Source organism: Bos mutus, chromosome X (genome assembly GCF_027580195.1).
Source record: "Bos mutus isolate GX-2022 chromosome X, NWIPB_WYAK_1.1, whole genome shotgun sequence".
NCBI lineage: Eukaryota > Metazoa > Chordata > Mammalia > Artiodactyla > Bovidae > Bos > Bos mutus.
Window position 1 is genome coordinate 110,908,010 of NC_091646.1, and position 12,866 is coordinate 110,920,875.

General features: G+C 45.3%; 1 protein-coding gene across 1 annotated transcript; it reads right to left on the reverse strand.

Moving 5' to 3' along the window:
* Positions 1–5,323: 5,323 nt before the first annotated feature.
* On the reverse strand, positions 5,324–6,298 carry TMSB4X (thymosin beta 4 X-linked). Its single transcript, XM_005891028.3, has 2 exons — positions 6,185–6,298; positions 5,324–5,763 (listed from the first exon to the last, which is right to left on the reverse strand). The coding sequence occupies exons 1-2, from the start codon at positions 6,282–6,284 to the stop codon at positions 5,729–5,731; spliced, it is 135 nt and encodes a 44-aa protein (XP_005891090.1). The 5' UTR covers positions 6,285–6,298; the 3' UTR covers positions 5,324–5,728.
* Positions 6,299–12,866: the final 6,568 nt, after the last annotated feature.

Sequence of the window (12,866 nt, forward strand, 5' to 3'; positions counted from 1 at the left end):
AAGGTATCAGCCACTTACAAAATTCAGTGTGGTGATGAAGAAAAGCATAATTTCCTATGGTTTGACAATAATGGGACAAGAATAGCTTCAACTGCTTTGAATAGATTATGAACATAAATTGTCCCTCTCTGTTGAGGCTCAAAGTTCTGGGGTCCTACTAAATGGAAGTGACCCAGCTGTCCATCAGCCAGGTGCTAGGCTTAAAGATATCCTCATGTGGTCGCCATTTTGCTACACCATCTGAGGGATTTCAAAATTTGAATGATCATTGTTTTTGCCCCTGTCAGTCTTTGTCAAATTGGAGAAAGAAGGTTGACAGAGGAAGGGTAGGAATTTAGCAATAAGAAGTGTTTCATAAGAAAACAAACTTATGGTTTTCAAAGGAGAAAGCTGAGGGGAAGGGAAGGGATAAATTAGGAGCTTGGCATTAACAGATACACATAGTAGTATATATAAAATAGATAACCAATAAGGACTTACTGTATAGCACAGGGAATTATACTCAATATTTTGTAATAACCTATGAGGGAAAAGAATCTGAAAAAGAAAAAGATATATGTGCGTCTTTGTGTGTTTGCTGTACATCTGAAAGTAACACAGCATTGTAAATCAACTATACTTCAATAAAATAAAGTTAAAAAAAAGAGAGAAGTCTTCCTCTGGAAATTCAGCATCTAAATAATAAAATCGTAGAACTGATTTTAAAATAACATCCAGCCAGTCCATTCCTAAATCTTGGGCATTTCTCATAAAAGATTGTCAGATGAGAGGCAAGAGTTACTATGCCTAATCTTTCTATGCTGAAAAATATTTGATTGTGATGCAAAGAATCAGGTGGTTTCCATCAAATATCACTCACCCTTGAGCTTTCAGAGGGATTTCAATGGAGTCATTATACAGACATTTGGGGAAAAGTCCACACCAAAGCAGAGAATAGATCTTCACACACACTTAAAAATACAAAGCCCTTGGGTTCGACATTCACCCTAAAAATGGAGAAGAATACTTTCTTAGCATTTTTTACTCAGGTTGAGATAAAAAGGATATCTTCAACTAAGGGAAGACACACAAGGGCAGAGGCTACATTTTATTTATGACAATCTCTGTGGCAAATAAAATACCTGGCATGTACTGGGCAAGCAATAAACATCGGTGGAGTGAATGAATGATCCAGCGCCCTGGCTTAATATTATGGAGTTGGTTACAAGCACTGATTGAAAACCAGCTCACAACAGATGGTGGCAAATTAGCATTCAAAGCTCTTTAAATATATTTGTAAAAGAAGTATTAAATTTCATGAATGGAGATTCCACATTACCTGTGACTTTACTTTCATTATATTTAGGTGTGTATTAGCAATAAGTATTGAGAAGAATGTCCCTGTATAGTCTCCTTGATTAATAAGGAGACATTAATATATGTAGTGTCCTTGGTGGCTCAGACAGTAAAGAATCTGCCTGCAGTGCAGGAGACTGGAGTACAATCCCTGGGTCAGGAAGATCCCCTGGAGAAGGAAATAGCAACCCATTCCAGTATTCTTGCCTGGAGAATTCCATGGACAGAGGAGCCTAGCAGGCCCCAGTCCATGGGTTTGCAGAGTTGGACACAATGTAGCGACTAACAACTTAACTTTACAGACACACACACACACACTCACTCACACACACACACACACACACACACACAGGGCTTCCCTTGTGGCCCAGAGGTAACGAATCCTCCTGTAAGACAGGAGACATGGAGACATGGGTCCGATCCCTGGGTCAGGAATATCCTCTGGAGAAGGAAATGGCAACCCATTCTAGTATTCTTGCCTGGAAAATCCCATGGACAGAGGAGCCTGGCGAGCTGCAGTCCATGGGGCTGCAAAGAGTTGTACATGACTTAGCTACAAAACCACCACTACCATATACATATACATATACATATACATATATATTGGAATAGGAAATGGCAACCCACTCCGTATTCTTGCCTGGAGAATCCCACGGCCAGAGGAGCCTGGTAGATTATGGCCCATGAGATAGCAAGGAGTTGGACATGACTGAGGGACTAAGCAAACATATATATGTGTGTATATATGTGTTCAGTAGCTCAGTTGTGTTCGACTCTCTGCAACCCTATGGATTATAGCCCTCCAGGCTCCCCCATTCATGAAATTTTCCAGGCAAGACTATATATATATTTTTTTTAAAATTGTATATCTATTATTGTATATAAAATTGCATATATATTAAAATATATATATTAAAATTATGTTTTGAGCATGCTATTCACATACTCAAAAGTATGTTCAAAAACATGTTAAATGAGATCGCCATCAGTTAATAGAGGAAAAGGGTTTGCTGAAGCCCTAGTATTTGTCCACCACTACACAAGGCATGCTATTGGACGTAGAAGAAAAAATACACAAATGGGAACACAGACTACATGGACCCTGCTCACAAAAGAGCTGGGCTGGTACCAGCATGAGTGTGTGACTAGAGGGATAAAAAAAATACACATATCCAAGATCAAAATAAGCCAGGTAAATAGAGGTCACAGACACATATTTTATTCTTAGCTTACTTCATGGAACATCTGTATCTTCAATTTGTAATTCAATCCCTTCTCTTTACATGCAAATAAAATATAGTTGAACTTCAAACTGGTGTATTTCATTCTCTTAGATTGGTGTGTAAGCCACTCTAAAAAGTGAGAAATTGGGGTGAGGGACTGGGGAGGGTAATTTTCTTATTCTCTTGCCAGGCCAGTGAATGCTACCAGCGTAAATAAGCGTGAAGCGCTTTTCAAGCTATGAAACAATGTTTTCAATTTACATGATTGAACTAAAAAGAGATCAAGATTTTTATTTTTTGGCCATAATGTTGTTTGCAAAATGCACTGTTTTTTCAAGTAAGCACAAAATTGGCCCCATACATTTTTAGAAAGGATAGAAAATTATTTTGGTGTCTTGAGGAGTTAAAGACGCTTCTTTAGGGAAATAAATCTTCCCGGTACATTTCAAGGAGACGCTGTCTAATTCACAAGGCCCGTGAGGAGGATGCAATGATTATCAGGCATGGAAGAGGCCCTGGGGGCGGAGGGAGCTCCACGTTTGCACACATCCCCCCAGCTCCCCCATATATACAATCCTCCAACATCAGCCCCAAGACTATGCTGTTCTCCTGAAAGAATGAAGTAGCCTGAAAACTGTATCCGTTGGAAGACTGAAAAGGGTAGCTGTGATGGTTGAGGCATTTGTAAGATTTAGAAATGAATAAGACTCTGTCCCAAGCCTCTGTCTGTGAGCCTCTTACTTCCTCTATTTTTGCTTTATTCTTCCTGCTCAATTCAAAGTTTGCAGAAGTCCCAGCCCAGACTGGACGGTGCAACCTTCAACTTTTACATAAGCTCCCTTGGCTTGTATTATTTCTGGGGGTTTGGCGGGGAGAGGGTCTAAGACTTTCACTGTCATTCTAACGGTGACCCTCAGGTCCCCTTTGTGAAAAGCACGGTCCACTCCAAACGCAATAGTGAGGGTATAAATCCCCAAACTGATTCATAAATACCCCAACCCTCTGCAAAGATCCTCTCTTGGGAAGAGAATTCTCCGTTTCCCAGCAAAAAAAACAAAACAAAACAAAAGCAGCGTCTCTCCCCCACCCCCTCCATGTACAGCAGCAAAGTGTACAATGTGATAGATACATGCAGAAGCTTTTGGGTTTCGCCATCCCACACACCAAGCAGGCAAAATTCAATCCTTACCAGATTTCTCATTTTACTTTTTTTTTTTTTTTTTTGCTACGTTTGAGCTTTGTTGTCCCGGGAGAGAAAGGTCTTCTCTCCCATCACTTGATTTCATGACTCACCCGTTTCCCCTTAAATGCTCATTTTTATTTTAAAACGGAGGAAGACTGGAGTTGTGTGCATTTCTTACCATCTGATTTCATCTTGGCATTGTTTGAAAAATGCAGTCAGTAAACACCTGAGCTTGGTTTTATCTTTGTGCCTTGGACATTTTCATTTTGCCCACACCCCTCCTTACAGGCAGGAAGAGAACACGCAGGGCTGGGGGGGCGGACTCCATCTTGAGAAGGCTCCCGGACTTTTGTGCTCGCTGCTTGGTTCTTCATCTATCCAGCAGGGCGAAGCCCTCCAGGTTTTGCAGCCGCCGGTTTTGCACCTATCCCTGCCCTTGTGAAGCAGATAAAGGCTTCTTGGTGATGATCTGGTTGTCTATAAACCACAGGTAAATGGTTTCCTGTGCCTTTCTCAAAATAAGTGTTGAGCAAAAGGAAACGAAATCAACCAATTTAATCATCAACAATGTGCCCTCCAGCCCCTCTCCTTAAAAATGTGTATTTTCCTAAGTCAGTTTTTTTTTGGTGGGGTATAGTTTATGTCTTGGACATTTGCATTGTGAATCTCAGCTTTGCTGAACTATTTATTCAACGATCATTAAATGCTGTTTCCACTTAAAATTAATATTTTAAAAAATATTCGCGCCCTTCCTTATATAAAGGAGGAATCCGTTGAAAACGTTTAAGACATCCCCTCTCCTTTAAAACCCTGCCATCTTATTTCCCTTTCTGCACCTTAAATGCCTCTTGAACAAGGACTTGGAGTTTTTTACCCATCAATATAGGTATTCAAGTAATTGAGAAGTTATCAAGGACTCAAAAAAGGTAAAGCTCTGGAGGGTGAGCCCATTAAATCCTATTGGACTTACACAGCACAATTTCATCCTTGCCCAGCTGCTGTCCTTTAAATTTGAAGATTTTCTTTCATTATCTAGATTGAGAATTTTAAGTCATATTTATTAATCCTAAATGCACTTATTTTACAAAAAACAACTTTAAATATTGAATTCGAATTGGAATCAGACATTAGACAAAGAAGGAAGCACGTCTTCAATCCTTTATAAAGCAGCTGTTAAATGTCATTTTTCCGTATATGACAAGACTGGTAACTGGCTAAATACGCCAAGTTTGACACCTGAAGTAGTGTGCTGTGAATTATACCACCTTCAATTTCTTGATCAGATGAGAGGTTCAATGTAGGCTTAACAAACCCTTTAAAAGTAAAGGACTGCAAATATTTTTATCAGTTTTCACTCAACTCCGGATACCAGGAATTCAATCAGCCTAAGAAAATGAACCATTTCCCAATTACCCAGTGTAGATGAGGTATTTCACATACCTGGATGAAACCCATTTTGGTCTTTTACCCAAATTGCCAGATGTTTGTATCTATCACTCCCCAGGTCACCCACTTTGGACCCTTTTACCAAGATTTCATCTGAGTAAGCCACTCCTTTCAGAGACCAAAGCGTCACACCAGCCAGGTTTTAAAACTTTTTATTTGCATAATAAAAAAATTGTGCATTCCAATAATTAAAATCATTTGAACAAAAAAAAAATGGCACTCTGATTAAACTGCATTTTACAGCCCGCAGAACACCTTGGACCAGCTTTTTACTCTAGATTTCACTGTCGTCCCACCCAGCTTCCTCCTTCACCAACATGCAAGTTCTTTTCCTTCCCTGCCAGCCACACAGGCAGATGGGAGAGGCAGGCGCGGCCTACGTTGTCAGTAGTTCTCCATTCTTTGATGTGAAAAGGGGTAGCACAGTCATTTAAACTCGATCCAACCTCTTTGCATCTTACAAAGTTAAACAGCTAAAAGAAGTAAAATAAGAAGGCAATGCTTGTGGAATGTACAGTGCATACTGGCGGCGCACGCTTCATTACGACTCGCCTGCTTGCTTCTCCTGTTCAATCGCTGTGATGGTAAAGAAAAAGAAAAAAGATGGAGCGGGTGAAGATGCGTATTCAGTATAGCGTAACATAGGATTACAGTCCTTTCTTTTGAAAAACATCTCTCCTTATCATACAAATTCTATCAAGTACCAATAGGCATTCCATCATGAAATGCTTATACAAAACAGAACATTTTTACAGATAAAAGGATACCGGCATCTGCATATTAATATGGAATATTAAACATTGCATTAAATTACTAAACCCCATTGTTTGTTGGCTGAAGTTTTAAATTAACCTTTGCAAGCCACCAGAATCAAAAAGCTGTTGGCTCCTCCCGCACTCCCTGCCCCCACCCCAATTCTTCTTCCAGCCCCTCCCATCCTCTCCTACCCACCCGGCCACTCCCGCTCAGCGTTTTCCAAAGAAGGGGGGTGGCTTACTTTCTTTCGAAGGCAGTGGATTTTTCTCTTGCGTTTCCGTTTTCTTCAATTTCGACTTATCGAACTTCTCAATCTCAGCCATATCGGGTTTGTCAGACATGGTTGCAGAGGGCGCTGCAGGTACAAAGCCAAGAGGTTGAGGGTGAGCCACCTACCCCTCGTCTGTCTGGGCTCAGAAAACGCCTTCTGCCTTCCTGTCTCCTGCCTGAAGACGCACTTTTAACTCCTACCACTTTCATTCAGGGCTAAACATCTTCCTCTTTCTACAGCGGGAAAAAAAAAAAGAAGAGCGCTTTCCCGCTCCCTTTAGGATTTCAAAACGCGAGGGGCCAAATTGGGAAGACCGCCCACGTTAGGAGGCGGAATCTCAGGCAAGCGTGAAATTAATCACCGCCGATTAATGGCGGCGTTTCAACATAAAAGTGAAGTCATTTCAAGTTTAAGGGGAAGAAAACCGAGTAAGATTTCCGAAAATGAAGCCAAGGCTGCACAAAATGTTTCTTTTTTTGTATACTTGGCCTCTTCCCCAAAGACGCGAGCCATGCGGCTTTCTTTTCTTCTCACAAAGGCGGCAGCTGCGGCCGGGCGCCACCGACCACCGCCCTCCCCGCTTCCTCCCTCTCGCCAACAATGCAGCCAGCCGCACACAAAGCTATATCGATTAGGATCTCCATTTAGGAGCAATTCGGCAGCTCTGCACACGTCCCCCTGCAAGGACGTTTTCAAGATTTCATAATATAGCCCCGCAGCCCTAAACCTAACACATACAGCCCACGAAGCCAACGGAGGCGAGAGAAATAACTGTGAGTCTGAAGCTCCGGACTTGGGTGGGTGTGAGCTGGAACAAAGGATCTTTCTATTCCTGATTCATCAACGCCTAAGAGGCTACGCATAATGCCTTTGAGAGGAGTTAAGAAAAAACTGTTCCCTTCCAAACGGCAATAACAAAAAGTCAGTTTTAAAACATATTTAAAAACCACCGAATTCCCGACCCCATTACCCATCTGAACGGTCTAGCATTCCCCATGCTCCCGAGGAGCAGCATTTTCCCAGGACGATCCCTCGCGCTGGGTTGCGGGCGGCGAGGGGGTGAGCGCGGGGCGGGAAGGGGAGCGGAAGGCAGGAGGTAGAGGGCCCCGGGGCTCACCGGAGCGAACTGCGAGCGAGTGAAGTCGAATCTGCGCTGTGGCCGCCGCGAGTGTCGAGCGGGGCGCGGCAGGCGCAACTATATGCGCGCTCCTATGCAAATGAGGTGACGTCACCCGCCCGCCCGCTTAACTCCTTCGCGCCGGGTTTCGTCTCCGGAACGGCGTCAGGGGCCTGTATGGCGTTTGGGGGGGGCTCCGCGTCCACCCATGCACCAAGCCACGACGAGGGCGGCAAAATAAAGCACGTAAAGCGTCCCATCCCCGCCGCACTTCCTTCGTAACGCATCCCCCTCCCCTTTATGTTGGTTCTAGCTGCGTGGATTTTTGCAGCGGCCGTGAAAACCGGCCCTTGGGGATCCGAGCGTGATAACTAAGGGCCTGGGTGGTACCTAGCGGGACAGGCATTCCTTTACTGTGCAACTGCCTTTGTCCGTGGCAGACATCCCCCAGCCGGGGTGCAGTATGCCTCGCCCCGCGGCCTCGCCCACTTGCAGAGCTGCGATTCCTGTGACTCAGCTTTCAGACCAGTGGAAGCCCTACGCCCCACCCTAGCCCTCTTTGTCTCCTCGCTAGCATTCTCCTAAATTTGACTGCGAAGTAAAGCACCCTTAAGTGATTTTTTAAAAGAAAAATTTCTCACTGAAACACGCCTGTTTTTTTTTTTTTTTTCAATGCTGTAATTGTGGTGGGCATCCAAACCAAATAACCGGAATATTTGCTAGTTGGTGGTTAATTTTTCAGGGATTTATTGAGTACGTCGCCTCCCTCTTAGAAAAATTAAGTCTCAAGTTCAAGCTCTGCTATTGACTTGCTGCCGGACAAGGGGGAAGTTCCTTTACTTTCCTGTTCCTTATTTCCCTAAATTATAAAAGTGATTGCTAAGGAGGCCCTGGTACAAGGCCAAAGGCTGCGGTCCCATTATGTCTAAAACCTGAATATTAAATTGAAAAGGCGAACTCTGTATTTCGAAGGGACTGTTTTGAGCAGGATTCCATTTTGAAGTGCGTATCTGAGTTACATCCGGAAACATGGGAGCTCGAGGTAGAGTGGAGCAGTTTTCAAAATGGCACCTGACTCTGTGAACACGAGGGACCCCCGCCCCTTGCGGCTGAAACAAGTTACAAATACCATGGGGGTGGGGCTGCCCGAGGCCTGTGAAGGGAAAAAAGCCAGGTTGCGAAGGTTTTCAGATAAAGCAGTTGGCAGTGCACTGCTCCCCTCCTCCTTCTCCCTCAGAAAATGTTTCTAGAAACCTCTTGCTAATCTCATTTATGGCAGAGGCTTTTGTCTCACTGGGGATTAAAATCAATTGTTATATAGACTCTTAACAGCAGGAGCACCTCCGACTTCCCCATTTCTTCGTCCACTAGACTTCCTTCTTCGTGGTGGGGAGCAGGTGACCGTCTGGTTCCCCAGTTCCTGCTCTGCTCGGCGGGCAGCCATTCTGCTCCCGAACTGGGGGCACTGAGCCTTCAGGCAGGCACAGGATGTCACCTCTCTGGTTCCACGTCCCTCTGACCTTCCCCTAGTTGACTGGTCGGTGAGTCCACTTCATCGTGGAAACTCAGGGTGGATTTGGGGCCCTTTTCAGCGACAGCTGCTTCATGCCAACACCATTTCTCTGGGGTCTGGAGAGTCCAGTTCCCCTCACCCAGCCGCTGTCAAAAATCACTTCTTTCCTCCTCAGTCTCCGGATCACAAGGGGACGCCACTAAGGCTCCCCGCTCCTCCCTGAGACCTTTTCCTCAGAGAGGGATAGGCCTTGCTGAGGCAATGCAGGAGTAGAAGTCTGCAGAAGCCTGGGGCATTTTTCCACTTAGGTAATGGCAGCTTTCCTGCTGCTTGTCTGTTTAGATACCGATAGAAAGGAAGGGAAAGTGGGGGAGGCGGCTCTCTAAAAGGAAGAGAGGCCCGAGAGTTGGCCCTGATGTCCTGACTTGCCTGGGGTGCTAGAAAGAATGGAGGGGGCAGCAGGAGGCAGATGGAAGCAAATGTGAATTCAAGGAATATTCCTCAGAGTTGTGTGACCCTGGCCTGTGAATGAATTTTTCTGTGTTTTCTCCTCTGCGAAATGGGCTTGGTCAGTCCTTAAACTCTCAGGGTTGCTGGGAGACCAAAATGCTTCAGACAGTGTGTGACACTGTTGTTATTGTTTTGCTTTGTATTATTATTATTTAGGATGGAAGGCTGAGGGAAAAAATGCTTAGTGTTTGGAATTGACTGCACATTTTATATTAGTTCTTTGTCTTATAAAGGACCAGTTGACTGAGAGTTTCGTGAGATCTTTTGCTAATTTTTCAGCCAATAAAAAATAATTCCAGGCAGGCATTGTAGTATGGGCTTTACATGTGTTTTCACCTTTCCTGCCCAGGGCCTTTCCATGAGGAGAGATTTACAGGTGGGGAAACTGAGGATTAGATATCCAGGGCTGTGAAAACTCAGCCAGTAGCAACTCTGTGGTACATGCTGAGAAAATTCTTCAGCCCCAGACCCCAAGTCTGCACCTGACACCCAGCAGGAAGAGCGTGGGGCAAACTGTCTTGTTTCCCACAATGCCTGGTTATATAGTAGTTGCTCAGTTAACAGTGAAGGACGACCTGGGACTAACTGGCTTCAGTACAGAAGACCCTTGCCCCTGACTCAACTCCACTCTGCCCCTGTGACTCAGGCCACCATGCTTTCTTCGCTACAGTCCTTTCAGTATTGATGTTTTAGACGTCAGGGGGTCATTCCTGCCTCCTAGAAGCTGCCGTCTGTAACTGAGTTAGCATGTGCTGGGCCACCACTGGAGGTGAGAGGTCTCAAGCCCAAGAAAAGGCTCGTGGTTTGGAGGGACCAAAGAACAGCAAGCAGGGTGTGCTCGGCACTCTCCAGCAAAAGCTGAGGAGACAGCCCACCCGGCCCCGGCCCTGCCTTCCTCATCCTGGGGGCCACAGACCCCGTGCAGACTGTGTCGAGAGAGAGCCTGCCCTGGAAGGTGGCCAGCTCCAAGTCCGTGCCCAGTGGAACCAGGAAGCGGTGTCAGGGCACGCTGTGTTTCATGTTGCTTTCCGGGGCGGGCCGGACACAGATTTGGAGCTATTTCCAAAGCTGGAGAAACAGGCCTTGAGGTCTGTTGAGTTCAGGAAAATTCATCCTATTATTTTTAAGTGATTTTGCGTACAGCACTGACCAGAGAAGAGGAAAAGGAATGGAGATGAAGCAGGGCTCCCAACTCTTTGCTTTCTGAGGCCCAGGTAGCTTGGTCCATGCTTTTAGGCCTCCTGCCATCTGCCCCCACCTGCCTCGATCCACCTTCCCCTGTGGCCCCGCAAGCTGCATCTGTTCATCCAAATCCCCTTAAAGACACAGCCCAAGCCCCCACCCCCACCCCACCGTGATGACAGGGAGGTGATATTTAGTGGTCTCACTATGTATTTTGGATCCTTGGTTAAAAGGCTTTTGTGTATAACATCTGATTTAATTCTCACCCTGAGCAGGGGCTACTAATATGCCCATTTTACTGCTGAAGAAGCTGAGGCTCAGGGAATCTAAGTAATTTGGTGGAGATTATCTCCCAAGGTCTGTCTACTGTGTCTACATCCCACGGAAACCTATCTCTCCTGGAGTCCCCAGCATGGGCGGCTCCACATTGCACTCAGTGCCAGGGAACCAAAGGTGCCCCCAGCAAGGGGCTGAAAAGGAGGGGATGCTGCCAGGAGAACAGAGGAGAGTCGGAGAACACTCTCAAGAAGGTTGGCCTGGGGGCTGCTAACTTCCCTGTCCGCTTTGTTGATCTGATGGAATCTTAGAGCCGAGGGGAACTTTCCAGGGGATCTCATTCCACCCAGTTCCCTTCTGTGGCTTGAATTCGCCTCTACAACATCCCCTCCAAGTGGTTACTTGGCCTCCTCACAGCAAGGGCAACAATAAGAAGGCAGAGAACTTTCCAATATGCGCAGGGGACAAGGATTTTCGCCCGGGATTGCATTGAATGGGAAAAACTGAAAGGAAATAAAGTTGTAAGGCAGGCAGGGGCCAGAGGGTATAATAATAACAAAAACAACAACCAGAACTAGCACAACAAAACCAACCGCAGCAGTAGTCATGCCCATAATAATAGCCAAGAGTCTTTTGAGGGCTCGCCATAAACAGGGGAGCTTTCCATGTATCACCCCAAATCCTTGCACACATCTCAGACAGAGGCACTCTAAGGTTCCCCATTTTGCCAATGAAAGAATCTTGGAGAAATCAGATAACTTACCCAAACCACACAGTGAAAGCCTGAGGCAACATATGAACTCAGACTTAGCTGGCTCAGAAACTGCCTCACTGAAACACAACACTTTTCTAAAAACCTACCCTAAGGCCTTTCGTTGTTCTGTAGGCCGCTTCAGGGTAGAGTTCTGTTCCATTGCAAGAAACCATCCAGGGTTTCCAGCACTAAAACGTTGAAGCATACATATCATAGTCATAGATCATATCAATTAAAAATTTGCCTGCTCCAATTTTCAAATGATTTTGTTACAGTAACCCAATCTGCTTTTTGCCTCCTCCGACACAGCCTGACACAGTCGCGGTAACGATTCTTTATCATGAACACTGACAGTTTCACACAGCTTTTCACTACTTTAATATTTTCCCCTGCAGTTGTTCATATTATGGTGGTTAAAAAAAAAATTAGTAGGTCAAATAACATATTGAAAGGCGAGGCATTACGTACAGCCCATGGCCTTCTGTGTTAAAAATGAAACTTTTTATTCCACTGTGAAGTCGAATTATCATTAGCAAGTAGAAAGTGTTCATGTATTTTAATGTGCTTCTTTGAAGGACGCCAAAGCTTTTTTTATAGAATATAGTTCCCACATCATCAGCAGAAGGTGGCTAATGGCTAATGAGAGAAATGAAGCTGAGGTGGGCAATGGACAGGTGGCCCAAATTTGGGGGGACACCTCACATGGGCCCTAATCAGGCTTATTGGATGACTGACCATTGCTCCTCCCCTAGGTTGGATTTTTGGGGCCTGTGATGTGTGCTGTTGCACAAGGCCCCACACTCACAGAGGCACTGTGCTTCGCTTAACACTCTGCCACCGCCATCTTGAAAGTCTTAATAATTTTGAACCAAGGGCCCCATGTTTTCATTCTGCACTGTGTCCCCAAGTTATGAAGCCAGTCCTGCCCCTCTCGTTCTCATTCCCTCTGTGCTCCCAATGCCCCTGGCTTTTCCTGGGGTCCACTGACTCATCTGCCTGGAATGCCCTCTCTTATCTTGACCACTCAGCTGCCTAGGTGTGGAAAGGTTTGAGTGTATACATGAGATGGTTCAGCCTCTCCCTCCTCTGCTAAGCTTCAAAGTTGCACTTGGAGGTGGTGGCCTGGGGTAGTCACTGCCTTTTTTCAAGGAGCTATGCCTGATGCATATGCCAGCTCTCTTCCCTTCTTTTCTTCCATGTTATTTTTCCTGTTCGAGGGATGCCTGCAGTGATTGGCCTACTTGCGCATCAGAACTGACTGGCACATACCAAGGCCAATGAAGGAACAAGCCTTTCCCAG